At 40.3% G+C, this 23330-nt stretch overlaps 1 protein-coding gene across 6 annotated transcripts in view; it reads left to right on the top strand.

The window, feature by feature from the left end:
• The window catches only part of STARD13 (StAR related lipid transfer domain containing 13), a 251605-nt gene that overhangs the window by 116727 nt on the left and 111548 nt on the right, over positions 1–23330 (top strand). Inside the window, exon 1 of one of the 6 annotated variants that reach the window (XM_017538038.2) lies at positions 2783–3059. The exons of the other annotated variants lie outside the window; for them this stretch is intronic. Coding sequence (XP_017393527.1) covers positions 3005–3059 — 55 coding nt within the window. The 5' untranslated portion in view covers positions 2783–3004. Of the gene's footprint in view, positions 1–2782; positions 3060–23330 lie in introns of those variants that run through there. 6 annotated transcript variants of the gene reach the window in all.

The raw sequence follows: 23330 nt of genomic DNA, 5'->3' as shown, positions 1-23330 counted from the left end.
GGCTGTCATCTCCTCTAACAACTGAGTCTGGGGTTTTTATAGGCATGGGATGGAGAGTACATGCTAATTGGTTTCTGAGTATGCAAAAAAAGTTTAAAGCGAAGATACCACTCAGAGGGTGGGCATGACAGTGTAGAAAACTAATTAGGAAAGAGTAGTATATATAAAATAGACAAAGGGTGGGGATCCATCAGAGGAAAATGCACCAAACAGGAAGACAAGTTCTTGATGTAGTCTGAGGATTTCATTTGTAGCTTGGCTTTCAGGCTTCAAACTCTTTGGTTTGGAGGTGGGGTTTCACAAGGTACCTCCCCCTATCTGCTGAGGCATCTGGCTTCCTCCTGTTGCTATCACATTGAGCAGTGCTTGATGTTACTGAAATGTCAGGGGTTTGGTCTAGGTTTTGCTGCTCTCGGCACAGAATGTCAATCACTAAGACAACAAGTATTGCCAGAGAAGAACGCTTTAGTCAGGTGCTGCAGCTGAGAAGAATGGGAGATTTAGTCTCAAATTCATCTCAATAATGGACTAAAATTGTGGGCTTTATACAGGAAAACAGAGAATCAGGGAGGAGCAAGGAAGCAATTGTGATGGATGAGGAGTCTTGTGTCTCATTGTTTGGATGTGGTGATCAAGTGAGTTTCAGTCCCTTGCCTGAGGGCCAATTTCCTGAGGAAGGCACTCAGAACAGACAAATTTAAGTTTCTAGTTTTAATTCAGAGGGTCAAATTCTATGTTTATGCAAAAACCTGCAAATATCATTTCTATGGGACAATTGGGCCAGTTTCAGATACATATTGTCAAAGTTTCTGGAGCATGATTGCAGGATTCTAGAGGAAAAGAGAAGAGATGAGAGATTATAAATTGAGTGATTGTGTTTTTACTTGTCCTGTAATATATAAGATTTAACACGCTAACCAGTGATCTAGATGACTAAACATAGTAGTACCCCTGCATCTGAGGGTTCTCCCTCACTTATGACTCAACAAATCCCAGATAAAAATATTAGAAAAAAATTAAAAATAAAAGAATAACAGTATAATAAAAAATATATATATAATTTAAAATACAAGAACTATTTACATAGCATATTTATTTATTTATTTTTGGAGACGGAGTCTTGTTCTGTTGCCCAGGCTGGAATGCAGTGGCATGATCTTGGCTCACTGCAACTTCCATCTCCTGAGTTCAAGTGATCCTCCTGCTTCAGCCTCCCAAGTAGCTGGTATTACAGGCCACCATGCCCAGCGAATTTTTGTGCTTTTAGTGTAGACAGGGTTTTGCCATCTTGGCCAGGCTGGTGTCAAATTCCTGACCTCAGGTGATCTACCTGCCTTGGCCTCCCAAAGTGCTGGAATTACGGGCATGAGCCATCATACCTGGCCTATTTACATAGCATTTACATTGCAGTGGGTATTATATGTAATCTAAAAATGATTTAAAATATATGGGGGATGTGCCGAGTTACATGCAAATACTATGCCATTTTATATCAGGGACTTGAGCATCTACAGATTTTAGTATGAGTGAGGAGGGCCTGGAACCAATCCCCTGTGGATACAAAGGGATGACTATATACTAAAATGACACTGAATCATGAAGCTGTTAAAATCTTTAAAGTTCCAAGTAAACGTCAGTCATCTGGAAAAGTTACGGAAATGCCCCAAGCCTTCAGTCAGAAAGAGAGCCTGCAGTGTGCACCCCAGCTTTCTCCCTGCTGGCCACATGACCAAGGCCATTCTTTGACAGTCAGTTTTCTAAGACGTAGGTCCAAGTAGAGCTCCAAAGTGAGATGGTAAATGTGAACTCAGGCCACAAGTTTTTACTATGTTCCCTTCAACTCAAGATGATGTGCACGGCCCAAACCACACCTTCCCCAAATCTGCCCCTCCTCCGGTCCCTCCTTCATAATGTCAGGTTCTCCAGTGCCCTAGCCTGCAGGGCAGTGAGGCTGGCCTGAGTAGGCCCCATGTGTGTTTTAGGAGTCTCAAGACTGCAAAGCTCTAGGGCTCATACCCAGTGTAAAGAGTGCCACTCAGCCACCACCCATGTGCCAGGCCTGAGCCTCATCTCCCTGTTGCCCTGTGCAATGTGTGGCACAGTGAGAGCCTGACCTGCTGTCCCAAAAATCTTCACCCTGTCTTATGCACCGATGGCTGCTGAGTCAGCGGCTTCCGGGCCTAACCAGCCTCTCATCTCTACTCCCAGCCCATTGCCATTGAGACTGTCTTCACTGTGTCTCACCCTTGAGATAAATTCAAAGTTATAACTGCCCTTTATCACTAGGCCAGCCAACCGAGGGGTCTCCTTAGACACAGAACTTTAAGTTTTAAAATTGGGATGGTAGATCATCCTATATGTAGCCCAGCTTAAACTCTACCTCCTTCTAAACTAGTGTCTCAGTCTCTCTGGTTGGAAGTATTATTTTTTCTCTTCCTTATATGCCCACAACATTCTGACTGTGCCTGTATCTTAGCACTTTGCAGGTATTAGAGTTCTTTCCCAAGTGTTTCTGCTTCCTTCACCAGATTCTTAGCATCTTGCAGTTATGGCTCTTTCATCCCCCTCAGTGCCTCGCTGGCACTTTGTACATCAAGCGTACTTAAGAGTACTTTGCATAAACTGAACAAATTAATCATTCAGACACAAAATGAGCAAAGACTGACCTTAGGCGTCATAATGGACCAAATAAACAGTGTTTAGGAAGAGATAATGTGATTCTCAGATGAATCAACATGAGGATAACAGGAAATAGACTGAGATTTCACAAAAGAGAATTCTTGTGCATCAAAAACAGCCCTTGACCGGAAAGGGTGATGAAAAAAAGTGGCTATAGCTTACAAAAGAAGATTATGAAAGCTCCACTCTCAAAATCATTAAACAGTGTCCCAGCATTCATGGTTGTTGGTTTAAAATGAAGATTTTTCTGAAATAAAGGGCTGGGCAAAGTAATGTTGGAGGCGGCGTTCAGGCAGGCCACCTCCAGCAAACCCAGGGCGCCAGGATGAGTATTCTCCATATTTCTACCAGAGCAGCCACACCTATTCTTTCCAACCAAGGTAAGATATGCATGTACTGGCTTTTTCCTGTCCAAGTCATGACTGTTTAGTTTTAGAACAGTCGAGAGCGTGACGGTAAAGCTAACCAGCTGCAGATGATGATCTTACATTGCAGCTGAATACTTTTCCAATACAGGATTTATCTGGGGACATTAGACTCAGTGAATTACCATTTGCCGTGTGGTCTTCACTGGAGAACGATGGCTCCAATCTCCTTCTTCCCCATGTGGACTGTCCATCTGCTCCCAATAATTGCAGATTCCCTTCCAGGCCTCATAAAGTCTCCCTGTGTTCTTGCATGTCTTTGAAATGCCTCAGACAACTGCTCTTCTCTCCAATGGAGCAGCCACAACAGCTGTGGGATTCACTGGGGTTTGTCTCTGCTCCATTTCTGGCAGCCGGCAACCACCACTAAGCCACTCTCCAAAAAAGCCTGCAAATTGTAAACCCATTAAGGTTTAACTCCTGGAGGACAACAAAGAGAACTGCCTTTGAATGTGAGTTCTGTGTGCCTCACTGAGGCTTCTGGCACAGGGGCTTGTCTTCAGGGCCAGGGTGATGCGTAGGGAAAGTTTCAAGCTTCTGAGGGAATATTTTCACAGGTTTTCCGAACAAAGGGTTCTTTCTTCCAACCCCATACAACTCTCTTTTGATTGCTAATTAACCAAAGCTAGTGAAAAACAGGCCGTTTCTGTAAATAGACTAGAAGTAGCGTGTGCGTGTGGTGTGTGTGCACACGTGTGCTCGCGTGTGCATGCCTGGCATGGGTGATATGACTTTGAATATTTTTCATTTTTGTTTGTGTTTGTTCAAGGAGACCATGAAATGAGTGAAAGTCCGTTTTGAATTCAACAAGAGATAAAGGGATGTTGCAGGGCATCTTGTCCTTCTGGTGATTTTCCGGCACTCACGCAGCCTTGCCATTGTCCTGGCAAATCGAATATGTTAAGTGTTTTGCTTTAAGTTGCCCTCTTCCCCCTTAAGTTCAGAGTAACCACAGCCTTCACTGTGGGGTCTGTTTAGGTCTGTGTCTTCTCAGTGTCTCAGCCATATCTCAACTGTGTTCCTCTGTTTGCTTCCATGGAGTTGCTATTTAGGAAGTCCCTTCTCAGCCCATCTGCCTTAAATCACTGCGTTGTTTACTTTCCCACCAAGGAGGCTTCCCTCCATTGGTTGCATGCCTTTTAGATTGAGCATGCATTTGAAGATCTGGAAGCTCCTTGCTTTAGAAACCCTTATAGGCTGCTGGCAATTTTCATTCTGGCTGCTTCACCACTTGGTGCCCTCTTCCACCTAGCCAAAGCCCTTCAGAGTCTGATGGCCTTTTGGAATGGTTGCTGGAGTCTTCAAAACCCTACTTCTTTTAACTTTGCTTTTGTGGTTACATATGAGTAGTTTCATAAGTTTTAATTTGGAATCTTGGAGTTTTGAAACAACGTTGCATTTCAGTTATTTTATTCACAGTTATGATACTTACTATGAGGTTACGTACCAATGAGATCTTTGTCTTACTCGTGTTTAATCAGTATTTCTTATTTAATTCTGGCCTTTTTGGTTGTGAGGCTCTACGTGATGGGGGAAAAAAGCTCTTCACAGGCCTCTAGTGGACATGTAGTGGAACTGCAGAAATCTTGTATTCAAGTGTGTAAAACTGTGGTGTGACCCATGTCCCAATTAGCAATCACAAACATACTATTCATTTAGTATTTAATTTAAAGATAAATATTATGCTTGGAGGCAAGGAAAATAAGGATACTAGTGAAGTCAAACTCTTGCTTGACTAACCACAGAGTATGACCGGGTTGTCCACTGTGGCCTGTTGTCCTCTGAACTGAGTTTCTTTGACTCAGGAGTCCACGCAGCCTGTGTTTTATAACAGGAGCTCCATTTTAACTTCCAAAAAAATCTTAAATGAACTGTACTCTTAATTCATTTTTTATTAATAATTTTATAAAGAATGCCTGATATTTTAATAGATTCACAGTTTAAATAAGACACAATCAGTTTAAATGTTTCTTCTCAAGAGAGTTGAAAATCATGTGTCTGTATAAAGGAATTACATGGGGGATTAATGTGGTCCAGAGACAACCGCAGCCTTTGCCAGAGGCTGCAATCCACCAGAATCCATCCGGGTCCCTCCCAGCCTTCGGTGATTTTCCATGAGCACTCCATGTACTCCTCATGCTTCTGTGACATGCTTTTATGTTGCCTTTGCCTGAAATAACTCCTCCCTTCCACCACATCCCCACCTGGCAAAATTCTTCATATCCTTACAAATCTAAGTCAAATGTTCGTTTTCATTTGCATCTCCCTTCCCCCACCACACAATAGTTAAAAACTGCTCTGCGTTGTTTTGTTTTACTGTCGCACATTCAATGTATCATGATGTTCATTTGTAAAGGGCCTGCTTCTGCTGATGGGCTTTGAGCTTCTCATGTGTTGTTAGGATGGTGTCGTGCTTTGCAATATTCTCATCTTCACTTTATCCTCAGTACCTAAGGTAGCTCCTGGCATCTTGTAAAGACGTTTTCAATGAACTGATACTCCTCAGGGTGCTTGTCCTAGGAAAAAATGGGAGTGAGGGAAGTACGCCTCATTTTGTCTTTGGTATCTCGGTTTGCATCCAGCATCTTGCCTCCCCGTTGTACCCCCTCCACAGTCATGTCCAAGTTCAAGTGATTCTAAGAGCCTAAATTACCTTCTTCACAGCATTTGGAATATAAACCTTATCTGAAATTTAAAATGAAATGTTTTGCACTAGTGTTAAACAAGAACAGGAATTTCAAGCAATTAGGCTGGTGAGAGAGTCGTTTGGGGCAATGGAATGCCTAGGTCTAAATATAGAGTAATGACTGTCTCTTCCCTAAGAATTGGACTAGCTTCACTCTTTGTAGAGGGAGCTTCCATGCCTCCTTTTAGATTTAACTTACAAAGTATTTTCAAGTATTGACATGGAAAGTAGTTCTGGAACAAATTAGCTATCTGTTTAAATCCACATAGGGTTGAACTATCAGGGATTGTATTTTAGCTACCTGTGAGGACAATGAGATTCTGATGAGTCAGTCACTGCCAGACAGACCTTGAACTACGAAAGAAAAGACTAAAGATGGAACTTTAAAGGGGATGGCTTTAGGGTTAGAGATCTGATGTTTATATTAGAGGGTTGAGCAAAGCTCGCAGGTTGTGAATGAGACCAATTCAAAGCAACTGGTCACTGAGACATTTTGTTGTGGACATTTAAAGCTTAGGAATGAAGTTTGCTTTGCTGAAAACACTCAGTTTGGTTTTGCTCAATTTTCTTTGGGGCAGAGGTTATTAATCTGGTAACTTCTCTGTAAGACTTCAGAAATTATAAGAACAAATGAATATACATATGCCATATGTTGAATGGAGAGAAGTTTGTTAAGATCCCTAAAAATCTTTTAAAAAGTTAAGAAGTACTGTTTTAAGACAAAGATAGATGTTTTATAGTATGAGTCAAGTTAATAGACTTTTTATCTAAACATGGCTTAGACTAGGCTGAATATTACATTTGCACATATTGTCCAATTGTCCATTTATGAAATGTTCTTATCTGAATAATAGGACTAAATTTGAGGCCAGGCATGGTGGCCCATGCCCATAATCTCAGCACTTTGGGAGGTTGAGGTTGGCAGATCACCTGAGGTCAGGAGTTCAAGACCTGCCTGGCCAACATGGTGAAACCCTGTCTCTACTAAAAATATAAAAATTAGCCAGGTGTGGTGGGGTAATCCCAGCTACTTGGGAGGCTGAGGCAGAAGAGTCGCTTAAACCTGGGAGGCAGAGGTTGCAGTGAGCCGAGATCATGCCACTGAATTCCAGCCTGGGTGACAGAATGAGATCCATCTCAAAACATAAATAAATAAATAAATAAATAAATAAATTTGAAAGCTATTATTCAAATATCCTAACACTTATAGAAATAGCTAGCAGTAAACTTTTACTTAAGACGTCCTCTAATTTTATGAGGCAAAAATGATGAAGGAATTGGAATGATTAGTTGGGCCAAAAGAACAACTTGTTTATAAAAGAATGAAAAAGCACAAATAAAGTTTGTCTCTAAGAAGAAGCTGCTTGGAGCCTGCATTAGTTTGCTCAGGCTTCCATAACAAAATGCCATAGACTGAGTGGCTTAAACGACAGAAATTTGTTTTCTCACGGTTCTAGAGGAAGGAAGTTCGATATCAGCATGCCAGCATGGTTGGGTTCTGGGGAGGGCTCTCTCTTGCTGGCTTGCAGACGGCCGCCTTCTTGCTGTGTCCTCACATGGTGGCAGGAGGGCAAGCTGTCTAGTGTCTCTTCTTAGAAGGGCTTAACTAACCCCATCATGAGGGCCCTACCTCATCTAACCCTAATTACCTCCAAAAGATCCCATCTTTAAGGATGCATTCACATTAGGGATTAAGGCTTTAACAAATGAATTTGTGGGGAGACACACTTCAGTCCATATCAGAGCTTAACCCATTTGGTGCAAGTGTTACTTTAGTTATATAGTTTTCTAAGTTTGTAATTAAATGTTACCACTAGAAGAAAATCACATATTAATATGAAGAGCTTTTTTAATTAAGGAAAAGGTTTAAAGAACACAAGTCTGTATTTTATAAAGCATAAAAAATATATCAAAGATAATTGTGCCAAGGAAATGAGAAAGCTAGGTGTTTAATCCCTCTACATTTATGATACAGTGATACTTTGCTTATCCAAAATTCAGCTCTCTGGTAGTATCAGCTATACAGAAAAAAACTAAAAACAAGCATAAATATTATACATCAGAGTTCTTCTGTTTTATTCATAGGACAGTTCCTGGCATCTTTACAACCTGCTTTATTTACTCTTACTTTACACATCGTTCTAACAAGCTTTGTTTCCAGGACTTTAGAGAATTAAAAAGTAAAAGTTAGAAGAAAGAGGGGGACTGCAGATGTACAGATGGCAGACAGAAGTGGTGACTGACTTGTTGATAGCAATGGAGAAGAAGAAAATAACTGTAAAAAACCAATCTGGCTCAAAGACTCTGCACAGCTGCCTGAGGTCAGGAATGACACTATTCCCCATGTATTTCTCAGTTTCTGGTGTAGCACTTGGTATATGTTTGTTGAATGAATGCATGTTTTATTTGGTACCAAGAACATCACAGTACGGCATCTGATATTCATAATGTTGATCTTTAGTAATTAAGGAAATATTAAATTATACATGTATATTCTGTTTAAAAAGAAAGAAGTGTATCTTTTTTTAAAATATTGTCATCTAAAAGTTATTTTTTTAAGTTCAGATACTCTAACGTTAAACTTATAGGTACACGCACAAACACAAAACCCTGTTATCCTGAAATACCTCATTCCTGAAATATTCAGGTTTTATTGTCATTTGTTCCTGAAAAGAATGGAATGATGTAGGCAACTCTGTAACTGCTGAATCAGAGGTCAGGTAAGCCACATATCTACACAGTGGAGAAGACTTGATTATGCTTAGAAAAGCATAGTTTTGAGAGGAAAATGTACAAAGATGGTGATTTTTTACATCTCATATGTGTTCTAGTCAATGTTGCTGATGTTGTTATCTGAAGGAACAGAGACCCATTCAAACTGGCTGTAGTATTAATAGTGGATGTAGTAGTCAATTAGCTATTGACAAAATATTCTAATGTAACTCTTTTTTTGGCATGTGGTGAGATTGTCTTTCTTCTTTGATATGAGGCATGGCCATGTGACTTGCTTTGGCTGCTGAAATGTAAGTAGAAGTGACACGAGTCAAATCCAGGTAGAAGTTTTAAAAGCCAGTGTTTGACTGCCATGTTCCCTTCCTGTAACTGTGGTGAGAATGCTGAGAGAAGTCTATCAACCTGTGTCCTTGAGGGAGTAAGACGGGCTGAGCCCCACTGCCAACCCTTAGTGATCACAAACAGTGATAAGTACACTTGTGTTGTGTGAAGCTGCTGAGACCTGGGGGATATTTGTTACTGAAGCATAACTTTGCCTATACTGACTAATACAAAGTTTATTGTAACGATACAGAATTATTCCCCAAATCTAAGAATAGGAAAGAAAATACAGCCAGGGCTTGTGGCAACTGAAATAAAACCCTAAAAAGATGAGAGCATTATCTCCATCTTTTGGCTACATGGTGTTTCCTACCTCCGTTTCTCTCCACACATTGTGGATTACTCTTAACTAGTAAAGCTGCTTCCTCATTCTGCACATTCTCAAGTGTAACTGCTGTCTTTTCTCCCTACCAGAGATTCAAACTGTGTTTTGGGTTAGCCAATTCATTTTCCCTCAGAGTAGGAATCTATTGGCTCAGTCAAGCCTATTTGAGGACCTCTTGGGTCAGGTGTCCTCCCCTACTGTAATCAGCCGTGGCCATCACTCAGCAAACCGGTAATCTAGGAAATTCCTTAAGATAGGGAGAATAATGGTTAATATTTAGTGACCATTTAATATGTACTAGGCACTGTTGTAAGTGCTTACATGTGTGAACTCATTTGCTCCAGCAACCACCGTATGACATAGGTATTACTATTATTCTCATTTTATAAATGTGTAAACTGAGGCAAAGAGAAACTAATTGCTCAGGGCGTACTTACAAGAGTGGCAGAGGCAGGATTTGAACACAAGGCAGTGTAGCTCCAGAGACCACACTTTTAACTACTATACCTATAATTATATATATGACTTTATATATATATACATATATATATATATGTATATATATATATTTTTTGAGATGGAGTTTTGCTCTTGTTGCTCAGGCTGGAGTGCAGTGGCATGATCTTGGCTCACTGCACCCTCTGCCTCCCAGGTTCAAGCAATTCTCCTACCTAGCCTCCTGAGTAGCTGGGATTATAGGCACCTGCCACTTCGCCCAGCTAATTTTTGTATTTTTAGTAGAGACAGAGTTTCACTGCATTGACCAGGCTAGTCTCAAACTCTTGACCTCGAATGATCTGCCCACTTCAACCTCCCAAAGTGCTGGGATTACAGGCATGAGCCACTATGCCCATCCAGTATTAAGTTTTTTAAGTGTATTTCACCTGTACAACCAGAACTATCTTACATATGAGCTTCTAAATTGTCTCCAGGTTGTTTTCAATTTTGTTTTATAACAGCAGTATAAAAACATCATTCTTGAAGGACCAAAGTGGGACTTCTCTATAACCTTGTATTGCCTGAACTGCTGTCCTCGGATAACTCGTTAACATTGTTGTCCACACTCTCCGACTTGCCAGCACAGGCTGGGTAATCTAGGACAAGTTGGATGACTTCCACCAAAGTTGTTCAGCTGACTATCAGATCTTAACTAAATTAATTGGTGGTCTGTTTTCAGAAATGAAATTCTACAGTGATCTTGAAGTAGCAAATGGATTCCTAACCCCTCTTTCCCTTTGAAAGTTATTGTATTTACCAATCATTTAATTTATCAGCGCTTCACAGGCCAGTGATCCAACACAAAATTAATCCAGTGTTAAGAAAAGTCAGCCTGGGAACAAATAAGAATTACGGCAGTTAGTCATGGGGACATGTTTCTTCGGGTTGTGGAGGTGCTTTCTCTGTGACATTATTTGTTACAAAAAGGAATTTTGCACGTTTGCTGGTTGCTGAACATTTCACATGGCTGAGAATCTTTAGGGCCTTGCCATTTACACGTTATGTGGATAAAACATATAGCTATTTTATTTCTTCTTCATCTCTAATGTAGAGAACTGGGAAGAAAAAGAAAAATGGATACCCAGGAGAAGCAGACATTACGTGTGTTGTAGGAAAAGGCAAACAGAAGGTGCTTTGGGAAGTGTTCTCTAGCTGCTAATATACATTGGATGGTTATGAAGATTGCAGAGGTTCTGGAATTCAGAATACCCCAGATCGTGGTTTAATGTTCTGCTGTTGCTGTCTTAAAATTATTAATAATTTGTAAAATTGTAGTAAAATGTATATAACATAAAAATTGCCCTCTCCATCATTTTTAAGTGTACAGAGCAGTAGTGTTAAATTTATTCACATCCTTTTGCAATCAATCTCCAGAACATTTTTCATCTTGCAAAACTGAAACTCTATGCCCATGAAACAACAGCTCTCCATTCTCCATTCCCCAACCCCTGGCATCCACCATCTGACTTTCTGTTTCAATGAGTTTGACTTTGCTGGGTACTCCATGCAGTGTGTGTCTGTTTGTGACTGGCTTTTTCACTTAGCCTTAATGTTCTCAAGCTTCACTCATGTTGTAGCATTGGTGGGAATGCCTTTGCTTGTTAAAGCTGAACAATATTTCGTTGTATGTGTATACCACATTTTGTTTATCCATTCATCTGATGGGTACATGGGTTGCTTCTACCTTTTCGGTATTGTAAATAATGCTGCTGTGAATGCGGGTATACAAATATCTCTTTGAGACAGAAGTTATCGATATTTTAGCAGGAGGCCTGGGTTTTTGTTTTGCTCTGGAGCCGCAAGTTTTAGTGCCAGTCCTGCATGGAGGAATGGGATGAGACTGAAATGGAGACCCAAGGAGGAGCTGAGTTGGCTGAGCAGAGGAACAGAAGGAGGAGTCCATTCAGATGATTAGCAGGAACCCAACTCAGTGGGAAGGGGGGGGTGCACATCAAAGAAGGACTGATACCTTTGTACTACTGTCAGTTTCCAGTTCTCATAAGTTGCGAAAGTTTATGATGATATTATTCTGCTTCAAAAAGCAAGGAAATGTTTACCGTGCTGCAACATGGATGAACCTTGAGGACATTATACTAAGTGAAGTAAGCCAATCACAATGGACAGACACTTACATGAGGCCCTAGAGAAGCCAAACTTACAGAGAGAGAAAGTCCAGCAGTGGTTGCCAGGGGCTGGGGAATTGGGAAGGGGGAGTTGTTTTTCAGTGAGGATAGAGTTTCAGTTTTGCAAGATGAAAAAGTTCTGGAGATAGTTTGCTTAAGGATGTGAATATACTTAATGCTACTGAATTGTACTCTTAAAAATTGTTAACATGGTAAAATTTTTGTTAGGTTTATTCACCACAAGTTTTTTGTTTTTTGTTTTTTTTTCCTTTTTAAGTTGATGATAAGTGTTCTCACTTCAGGAGTTCATCTGCTACTAAATACTCTTCCAGGGCTTATCTACGTGAATATGGGGGAAAGTTTACTATTGTAATGAATGTGAAGACTATTGTGAACTCCTCTAACTGCTCCAAAGATATTAAATAAATCTTTCTTCGGTTCTTGCAGTTCTCTATAACTTTTTATTGCCTCATTCATGTTATAGGAGGCAAATATTTTCTGTTAATATAAAAATGCTGTTCTTTTATTGTTCTTCATTGTAGGAACAATTAATGACATAGTGTCATCCATTAGAATCAGAGCCTGGATGAATTTCAGTCATCTGTTTTCTAGAGATATCAAATATTAAATGCAGTCATTTTTATAAGGGATCATTTTCACCCCTATAGTTAATACTCATTGTCCATAACCAGTTGATACTCATTCTCTAGAATCTAAAATAATACATAGACTTTTTTCCATGAATTTCAGATGAACGTGTCATGACCCTGAGGAAACTTGTTCACTTGTTATTTTGTCAATTTGCTAGCCATTCAGTTTGCTGTATCAGCTGGTTTTCCCAAGAGTGTTCTCCAGTTGTATGATTCAGGTGATTTACATTTGAATGCCTATTATGTGGCAGCAGTGTTCTAGCCACTGAAGATATATCAGTGTCCAAAACAGAAAAACGTCCTTGCCTCATCAGGGTGTTAATCCAGGAAAAGACAGGCATTAAAGCCAAAAAGTAAGCAGTCAGTGTGAAGGCGAAGTGCGCTGTGGAAGAAAAAGCAGGAACAGGGGCCTAATTGTAACTTTTTGATAAGGGGCTGTGGGAATATGATGAAAAAGCAGCTCTTCTGCCCATCAGTATTTCAGTCTGGAATCTGCAGTTGTCTATTTTTATACCTTTCTTCTCCTTTCTTTTTTTCTTTTTTGTTTGTTTTGTTTTTAGAGACAGGATCTTGCTTTGTTGCCCATGGTGGCATACAGTGCCGTGATCATAGCTCACTGCAAACTCGAACTCTTTGGCTTAAGATCCACCAGCCCATCACGAGGTCAAGAGATCGAGACCATCCTGGTCAACATGGTGAAATCCCGTCTCTACTAAAAATACAAAAAATCAGCTGGGCATGGTGGTGCGTGCCTGTAATCCCAGCTACTCAGGAGGCTGAGGCAGGAGAATTGCCTGAACCCAGGAGGCGGAGGTTGCAGTGAGCCGAGATCGTGCCATTGCACTCCAGCCTGGGTAACAAGAGCAAAACTCCGTCTCAAAAAAAAAAGATCCACCAGCCCCAGCCTCCCAAGTAGCTAAGAATACAGGCATGCCCCACCATGCCCAGGAGTCTTGCTGTGTTATCCATGCTGAACTCAAATTCCTGGCCTCAAGTGATTCTCCTGCCTCTGCATCCCAAAGTGTTAGGATGAGAGGTGTGAGCCTGTGCACCGGAACTATTTTTATATTTGTTTCATTTTGCACTGGGGTCCACAAATCATGTAACCAGTCCTGCATGGGGGTGCAGGATGAAAGTCAGCTGGAGCTCTAAGGAGGAGCTGAGTTGGCCAAGCAGAGGAAGGGGGTTCCCTCAGGATCAGCAGGAACCCAACTCAAAGGGAAGAAGCGGACACACATCAAAGAAAGATTGGTGTCTTTGCAGCACTTTTCCCTACTCTGCAGTCATGTCCTGGAACTATGGTGCACTGCACGGTGACCATCGCCCTCACTCCGTGGAAAACTATTTTTATTTATTTGTTTTGAGATTTACCCACCCGTTAGCATCTTACATAGTACTCTGTAATTGTGTTTCACCATAGATACAGTAAACACAATGTTTATATTTTTAAAATTAGAAAGGGAATATGTGCTGTAGGTGTCCAGGGCCCTTATTTGAAGAGTCATCCAAGTTCTAGGGTTACTTCTAGGCTCGCTTTTAGAAGAAATAATCTTACAAGTATTCTAGGTTTTTTCTTTCTTTTTTTCTTTTAATATATATTTTATTGCATTTTAAGTTTGGAGGTACATGTGAAGAACATGCAAGATTGTTGCATAGGTACATACATGGCAATGTGGTTTGCTGCCTTCCTCCCCATCACCTTCTGGTTTTTCACTGCCATGTTGGTCAGAATAACCAAGCAAGGAATGATGTGACCTAATTCCTATTTATCACAAAGTGTCCTTCCCTGTCTTATTAATATCAAAATCTTAATGCTGAGTTTTATGAATATATAAATTACTATCTGTTCTTCACAGACAACTGAATTAAAGACATGTTACAATAATGCCGTCTTGAATTTTTATAGTACCCCTGCTGTGTTAAGGTATGGCAGCATTTTTTATGATGTTTGATTTAACAAAGAGGTTAAACAGGTTGCTATGAGTCTGACAAATGAAGTCAAATGGGCATCAACATGTAGGAATAGTGTGGGCTTTGGAATTGCATGCTTTGGCTGAGACCTAGATTTGAATACTGTCGTACCAGACCCTTATTCTCTTCAATGGAGATGGCACCAGGTGCAAGAGGCTGAAGGAGGGACTTAGAGCCACCAAATGAGACATGGGGTTTACTGAGGGGAACTTACATACTGAGCGTTCTAGTGTTGGCTGGCTGGACAGGAGAACTGAGACCACCTGCAGAAACCATGCAACTCATGTAGCATTTTCACTTAACACCCTTCACTGGGAAACCTTCACTTCATCCAAAACAAAGGGCCTCAAACCCCAGGACAGCCCACATTCCATGGGACAGGCCATGGGCTCGGATGTTCCTCAGAGATAAGGAATGGATCTCTGGTTGGCCACTCCTGGATTCCTTAGCTTGGAACTCGGAACACACATTCTTCTTAGACCATAGGGTATTGCTCAAGTTAAGCTGTTGCTGTCAGGTATGTCTGCCATATGGTAAAAAGTTGACTTCTTCTGTGTAGCTTTTCCTACCACTGAATCTATAAGCTTTAGTTTTCTCCTCTGTAAAATGGAATAAATGAGATGTGTGTGAATTTGTGGGTGTGTGTGTAATACAGTCTTCCCCAAGCTTTGCCATCAATGTCCCTTGTCTTTCTCTTTTGAAATAAATCACTTGCCTGATTTACCTGTCCTGCTGGACTGAGGGCTTCCTGTTGGAAAGACCTGTGCTTTGTTTATCCTTGCCCCAGCAGAGACCCTGGGCTTGTAATTTTTTCAGTAAAGCTGCATTTAAAAACAATTTTAGCTTAACTTTTAAAATGTTTTTCATGAAGGTGTTTATTTCTGGCTTGGTGCTTTCTTCTTGGAAGGGGCATCACTCCCCTGCCTTGCTCTCTTGGAGGTTTTACCTTGAATATTCTTGTTTTGGAAGGGCTTTCTGATGCCAGCCCAGTGAGTTCACGCAGCTCTAAGTGGAGAAGGCTGGGCCCCACGGTTCTCCTTGACCTGAGAGGATCTAAGGCTCCCTTCCCCCGTGAGTGTCACTGTGCTTGCCCTACACGTGCAGTCAGACGTCACGGCAGCCACTCTGGCTTCTTGCCCAGAAAATAAATGCCCTCAGCCTGTCGTCGCTCAGCCTGACAAGAGGCATATTTGACAGGAGCAGGTTGGTTGGAGAGGATTTTGAAGAGGCCAAGCAGTGGAGGTGAAAGGCAGGAGGCAGGAGGTGTTCACGCCATGGAGTCACAAGGGTGGGACAGCCTCCTCACTCCCCGCCAAGCGGCGTGTCAGTACTTAGTTGGCACATGCCACCAAAAACAATGAGCTGGAAGAGTTGAAATGTTTTTCAAATCTCATGTCCTGTGGCCTATGATAGGTGGCATATGGTGTCATGCCAGACCCCTATTGACTCAGGCACCATGTTCAAAGGCCGAAGAAGAGACCTGGAGCCAGCCAATGTCCAGTGATAACAGGCCACACAGGAAGACCACTGCTGTTTACAAAAAGCATGCAGTTCATACAGCATTTTTTTTTGAGATGGAGTCTCAATTAATAAATAATTTTAATAATATAAATAATAAATTAACAAATAAGTTTAATAATCTATATAATTTTAATAGATTAATAATCTATTATTTTAATAATTAATAGATTATTATAGATTATTAGATATAAATAATTGTTTAATAGATTATTCGATATAAATAATAGATATTTAATAGATTAATAATCTATTAATTATTTTAATAATCTATATGTAGATCTATATAGATGGATAGATAGATATATCTCCACTAGTTGATTGATGGGCATTTGGATTGGTTCTGCATTTTTGCAATTATGAATTGTGCTGCTATAAACATGCATTGCAAGTATCTTTTTCATATGACTTGTTTTTCTCTGGGTAGATACCCAGTAGTGGGATTGCTGGGTCGATTGGCAGCTCTACTTTTACTTCTTTAGGGTATCCCACACTGTTTTCCATAGTGGTTGTACTAGTTTACATTCCCACCAGCAGTGTAAAGGTGTTTCCTTTTTATCGCATCCACGCCAACATCTGGTTTTTTTCTTCCAATTTTTTTTATTATGGCCATTCTTGCAAGAGTAAAGTGGAATCACATTGTGGCTTTGATTTGCATTCACTGATCATTAGTGATGTTGAACTTTTTAAAAATATGTTTGTTGGCCATTTGTATATCTCCTTTTGAGAATTGTCTATTCATATCTTTAGCCCACTTTTTAATGGGATTGTTTATTTTTTTCTTGCCAATTTGTTTGAGTTTGTTGTAGATTCTGGATATTAGTCCTTTGTCAGATGTAGAGATAGGGAAGATTTTCTTACACTCTGATACCAACAATATTTTTGATCACAAAAATCTTCCTGTTCTATCTATGGTTTTAAAATGGCCTTCACTCAAATACTTTAGGGAAATGATACTCTGCCTTCCTTTTAAGACAACTAGAAAATGAGATTTCTCTACTTTTTCTAGTCTTCCATTCCAGGACCTCTTAAATCACATTTAACCCATGAAGCACCGACATCTCCAGATGATAGAAGTGACCTTTAAAGATGATGAGCATTATTGTGTCCAAGCACCTGGATCCGAACTCTGAACTACATCATAATCAAAAGAACAGAGTAAACAAAGTTTTTAGTGTAAACATGTCAGTCATTTGCTATATTACAAAGTATAAGAATTCTTATGGGTTATGAGGGGACGCTATTTGGAGAGTTACGGAAGGTTGAAATAGGAGATAGATCTTCACTGTTTTTGCTTTGTTTTGTAGAAGTAAAGCACTTGTCAGCCTTGTGGGGTTAAGACGGACTGGGCAGAGCAGGGCCCAAGCTGCAAGCATGGGGGCTTTAGCACGACTCCAACTGGGCAGAAACATGTCTGCAGATGAAACCTCAGGTCTTTTAAGGAAGAATCCTTACATGAAAGCAAGATCCTGCCAGTTAGAGACAAGTAAGCTCAGTGAGAGGTGCTCATTTTTTCCCCCAATACCCATTCTATTCCCGAGTTTTCTAATGCACTTACCTCAAAGCTGGGCAAAGCATTTTCTTGTTCTCTAAATAAATTCTTTTGCAAGGAGCAACAGTCTATGTGTCTTAGGGGAAAAACTGCAGTAGAACCTAATGCTTCCAAGGACTTAAACAAGATTCTGTTTCCCTGGAAACCAGGTTCTTTCCTGCGGTTGTACACATTTTTCGTAGGAGCACCTGTGAAGGAGATCAGTGGCATCTGAATCTCTCGTCAATGACGGCCCCCTTAAAACTCAGAATGTCTGTGGTGTTTTGAAGCACATCCTGGTTGTTTTAAAAACTCATATGCTGCACAGCACTGGGAATATTTGGTTTTAGCTACCATTACAGGGGTGTGTGTGTGTGTGTGTGTGTGCGTGCGTGCATGTGTGTGTAAGGGGGTAGAAAAGAAAATCTGGGATTTATTAAAAGCTCAGGTCTTTAATAAGTTCTGAAGTCACTGAAGGGTTGTGGAGCTGGCAGATGCACTTATCACTCAGTGCTGATGTTCCTGCATTTGGATTACTGGACGCATTATAGTAGAGCAGCTAATCTTTTGTGGCCAGTGCTGCTTGCCTGTGTTGATAAGTGTGATTAACAACTTTAAAAGTCAAATACGTTAGCAAATGCCTTATAGCTGCCAGGAATGCTTGCAGCCACCCACGCTTTGCAGCCAAATGAGAAGCCAATCTCAGGAGCTTAGGATTCCTAGACCTTTTAGATAAGTATGCCTCCAAGTTTGGTTTTTAAGTTTATTTCAACCCAGTCATGTAGAGTTGTTGTTAGCAGTCAGATATAAAACCAGAAAATGAAGAATGTGCTTTGTGTGAGGTTTTAAAAAGATGATGTTCATTACACTTTCAGAATCCTCTTTAAAGCTGCTCTCTCCTTAAATTTCAAAGTGATCTTTAAAAGGGATGCTAGATTTTTAAAATATTTCATCGCACAGTCGTTTGTGATGCTAACCCCCAATGAAAGTGAAAACTCTGGTGTATGGCTGATTTGGGCGAGGCCAGGAGAGATGAAGTAATCTTCAAAACAGTGGGAGAAATCCAGCTTAGAAAGTGATCAGCCTGGCTTGCCACGTGACCTGGGGCTTTGTTCTTTCCGAACTGCTGCTTCCTTGTTGATACCCATTAGCATCTTAATTAAAGCAGGCTCTGTGCTAAGTGTTATACCAAGGATTTCTGGATTTCTCTGCCCAGGATTAAAGTTCCCACCACTGAAAATTTAAAGTATAAGGTTTGATATACAGGTCAAGGGTTAGTAGACAGTTGGGGTGAAAGGACAAGATAAGCACAGAATTAGGGTAATCAGTCCTGGAGAACAGCAGTGACAGTTGTGAGAGGCAAATCCAATCTTGTCGTCTTGCCATGAGCACAATGCATGAAATTGGCTTGCCCCAGCAGGTAGTTTATGCTTTCTGCCTCACTGTTGACTTTCCCTGGTCTGCGGCTGTTGAATGCCAGAACGTCACATACCTTCTCTACCTCCAGAGAGCCAGGGTAGGTTCCATTACTTGGCAGCAGAAACAAAGAGCAGACTCTCTGGAACATCAGACTCGTAGGAAAGATGCTGATGTGATGGAGATTTTGTTTATCCCTGTGTCCTTCTGAGCCTCTCCTGTGAACGTAGTTCATCTTGTACCACGTGATTTCGTTTTCTCTGTTTTCAATATGCCTCCCCAAAGCACGGTCGATGCTTTGCCGATAAGATTTTTTTCTCCTCCCATTTCTCTCCCTCTCCTTTTGGGTAATATAAACCAGAGTGTACAACTCTTGGAATTTTACAAATATTGAAATAGAAATCCTATATGTACACTGGAATATCCACAGAGATAAGGCATTGCCGATATTTTCCAACTGTACCGGATGTGGAATGAAGTTCTTAGCATTCGGAATTCGGGGTACCCAGCTGGCATTACTCCTGCAGTTCATTGTCAGAGCCCTCATGTTGCAGATGTGCCATCTGACTTTTTCATAGAATCTTTTTGGATAAAGGAAGTTCAAAAAAATCAGGGTCAATAACTCAAGTAGCAAGCACATAACCTTGATTTGCGTCAAAAGAAGAACGTATCAGAGATAAGGGGTAGGTTACCTTGATCTAAAAACGTGATGGTTTGACAAAATTTTCCTTTTTAAACAATACTTGCTAACAAAAAAGTGAAAATGTATCATTTTTCAAGGCAGGGTAACTTTTTTCTCAGAAAAAGGAAGGCCATTTAATAATAGCAGAAATTAGATGACAGATTGTTATACTTGTTTAGGAATGTAAAATGCTAGAAAGGGATTTACAGAGGGCCTGTTTTTCAAACACACAATAGGCATGAGTTTATCTGGTTCTCCACATTACCGGGAATGCTTGTGAGTGAAATTGAGTTGGAGGCACATGTAGTACCCTGAGAACCTGAGAACTGCAAGTTGCAACTTGAAAATAAGCTCCATGACCCTAGAGACCGGGAAGTCCCAGGGCCCTCCTCATGCACATCTGCACCTGCCTGTGTCTGCCTGCAGGACCCCTGAGGATTAATACATGTCACTGCTCGCATAGGCTCTGGGCGCCTATGCACCCAAGCAACTCAGTGTCCAAATCTTAAAGGTTGACATTTCTGTTACTGTAAATAAGAATAATTCAACAATAGAATGTGGCTTTATTTTCTGCTTAAAACATGGGTGGAAAACAACGCAGGCATGCTCTGGATATCTGTGCATATGCTAAAGGAACAGTCGGTCACCCTCAGAAGTAAGAGGCTTGAATTCTACTCAATAAATGTTTTCATTTATGAGTTTGTGCGGGTTCACTCACTTTTCCATCTTTTCTACCATAGTGCTCGGTATGTAAAGCTGTTAGAGAGGTTCAGGAGGACAGGCGAGCCACCCGAAAAGGCATGCTTCTGACGCTGTTCTAGAGCGTTGCTGCCTCCTTGGTCTGGTCCCCTGACACCACACTTTTGACAGCAATAGTCACTTGGATTCCACTGAGCCAGTTTGTTATTGGCTTTCTTATTTGTTTACTTGAAAATCTCCCAGACATATTGTTCAATGAACAAAATAAGTCTGAGAGTAATACCTATATTATGATTCTGTTTCAGTGAAAAAGAATTCTTATGGGTGTGTCACATGGGTACATATGTACAAGTATATTTAGGCATGTGTATATTTTATATAAGATATGCATATGAATATGTGGCACGTGCACACATGTGCATGCACACACACACGCACACACACACACACACACACACACACACACACACACACAGCTCTCTGTATCCCTGGGTTCCAAATCTGTAGCTTCAACCATGAATTGAAAATATATATTTTAAAAATTGTGTCTATATTGAACATGTGTGGACATTTTTCCTTGTCTTTATTCCCTCAACAATACACAGTAGAACAACTGTTTCCATAGCATTTGCATTGTATTAGGTATTATAAGTCATTTAATGATGGTTTAAGGTATACAGGAGGATGCATGTAGGTTAAATGCAAATACGATCCCACTTTATATCAGGGACTTGAGAATCTGTGGATTTTGATATCTGTGGGGATTCTGGAACCAATCCCCCTTGGTGTCTGTGGGGGATTGCTTCCAGGATCCCCACAGATATCAAAATCCACATATATAACAAGTTTGTTCCATATGCATAACAAGTTTGGAAGGATACACACCAAACTGTTAATAGTGACTACTTCCAAGGAAGCAAGTGAAATTAGAAGTTGGGAATAAAAACGGGCATTTACTTTTTTAGGCTATGCTTCTGCATTGTTTAAATGCTTTCAATGAGCATTACTTGGTATCATTAAAATATTTTTAAGAAAATATTTGAAATAATATTTCTATTTTAATATCTTTCATGTTTTATGTAATATTTTTATTTTAAAATAATATATTAAAGGTTTTTATTAGCTACTAGAATATGTTAGATTTTTTATTTCATTTTGTGAAGATAAAAATAATTTACTATAAATAAATGATCCTGTCCTATTCAATAACTATTTTTTCATATTTATAGTGATATTCATAGCATAGTGCAAATAATGCATAGTACATTTCCAGTGGGTGTTTGTTTTCTCATTCCTTTATGTCAAGAAATTGGTCAATTTCTTAGTATCCAAGATCTAAACCAAAATATATGACCAAAAGAAACATATTCGTTCTAGGCAAAGCAAGCTTTGGAACTCTTACTGATTTTCTTAAATGTCCTCTGGGTCCCATGCCCCACGCTGTCTTTATTAGTGAACTAAAGAATCAAATTAGCCATGCACTATTCTTCATTTCTTTTCGGTAGGTAATTGTAGCTAAAGAAAAAGTTTTAATTGAAAAGATCAGCAAAACCTCACAACAGAATCATATTGATTACCAAATGTAGAACCAAATTCTGTCCGATCTCCAGATGTCGATTAACAAGCAAACACACACATCAGTTCTGTGCACTGGGCGGGGGCTTGTGGAAGTCTTAGCTCTTCACTTTCCTTTCAGATGCTTCAACCACAGTCTTATCTTACCTGAAAGGTTCGCCTGAGGCTTGTGGCAAACACCAAGATTGGAAAAGCCGATTCTGTCGCCCCTGCAGGCAGCATTGGGCAAGCAGAGCCCTCCAGAGCTTCTGGTTGGACATGGGGTCACTTAGGGACTTAGGCTAGGGCGTTATCCAGAGAAACAGATAAAGGTGTTCCCGGATTTTTACACTGAAATACTTTTAGCCAGTCCATATTTCTCAAATACCTTAATTCCACCATGCACAGTAGTCAAAGGTCGCAATTTCTACCAATCAAAACCCGTTTCTGACATTCTGAATGCTAACGGGAGGTTGTTGATGGAGAAATGGTAACAGCAGGGCTTGAAATGGCAGATTCTGAAGTGAAGGTGCTCTCTTTAGAATGCCAGCTAAACTGTTTGTCTCCCAGACTGAATGGTTGGTTAGATACTAGCAGCATCTGCGGGATAGCTTACCCTAAGTATTAAATAACACACATGATATCGCACCCTATTTGCTCAAGTATTTCAAATTGCAGGCATTAATACCAGTAGCAGTTCTTACAGAGAATTCTCAATTTTTTGATTTGTGGTTAATCAGAGTCGATCTTTTAAGTGTAGTCATAATCACCTATTTTTTAAAGCACTTGTGGTTTATTCTAACTATGGAATGATGGCATATATTGAATAATTATGCCAAGCTCTGTAGCAAGCATTTTACATACATTAACCCACCAAATCTGTACAATAACCTTAAGATGTGTATCATTATTATCTATTCAGCAATGAGAGACTGCAAGCAACTTGTTCAAATTCACACAGCTTATACTGTCAGAGCCAAGATTAGAATTCAGGCATTTGGGACATTAAGTGCAGTTTTCTATTGCATTATAAAGGGAGCATCCATGAAGTCATACCACCCTCACTGGCTGAGAAATACTGTGTTCTTTATTTACCTTGCCTGAATTTGCAAATTGTCTGCAGCCTGTTACATTGTAAGTGCTCCTCCCTTGATGTGCAGTAAATATTCTGCTTCCTCAGTATGCTCAGTGTGCTCTCCTCTCTGCAGAGCTGATATTTAACAGTCAGACCTGGCTCTTTGCAAAAAAGAAAATGAAGTCCCCAAGGAGCCATATTCATTGCCTCTAGGATCCTTCCTACCTTACCCCCTCAAAGAACACTGTGGCTGTTGTTGACCCCAGCATTTGCTGTTGAAGCTGCACACCCACTCTGTGCATGAAGCTGGACTCTGCTTCTTTTTTTCCCCTTTTTCTTTCCTTTTCTCTTCTTTCTTTTCTTTTTTCTTTTTTTTTTTTTTTG

This window comes from Cebus imitator, unplaced genomic scaffold (assembly GCF_001604975.1).
Source record: "Cebus imitator isolate Cc_AM_T3 unplaced genomic scaffold, Cebus_imitator-1.0 Scaffold108, whole genome shotgun sequence".
In the NCBI taxonomy this organism is placed as follows: domain Eukaryota; kingdom Metazoa; phylum Chordata; class Mammalia; order Primates; family Cebidae; genus Cebus; species Cebus imitator.
The sequence above is the reverse complement of the archived record's forward strand: the minus strand, read 5'-3'. Positions and strand labels throughout refer to the sequence as shown.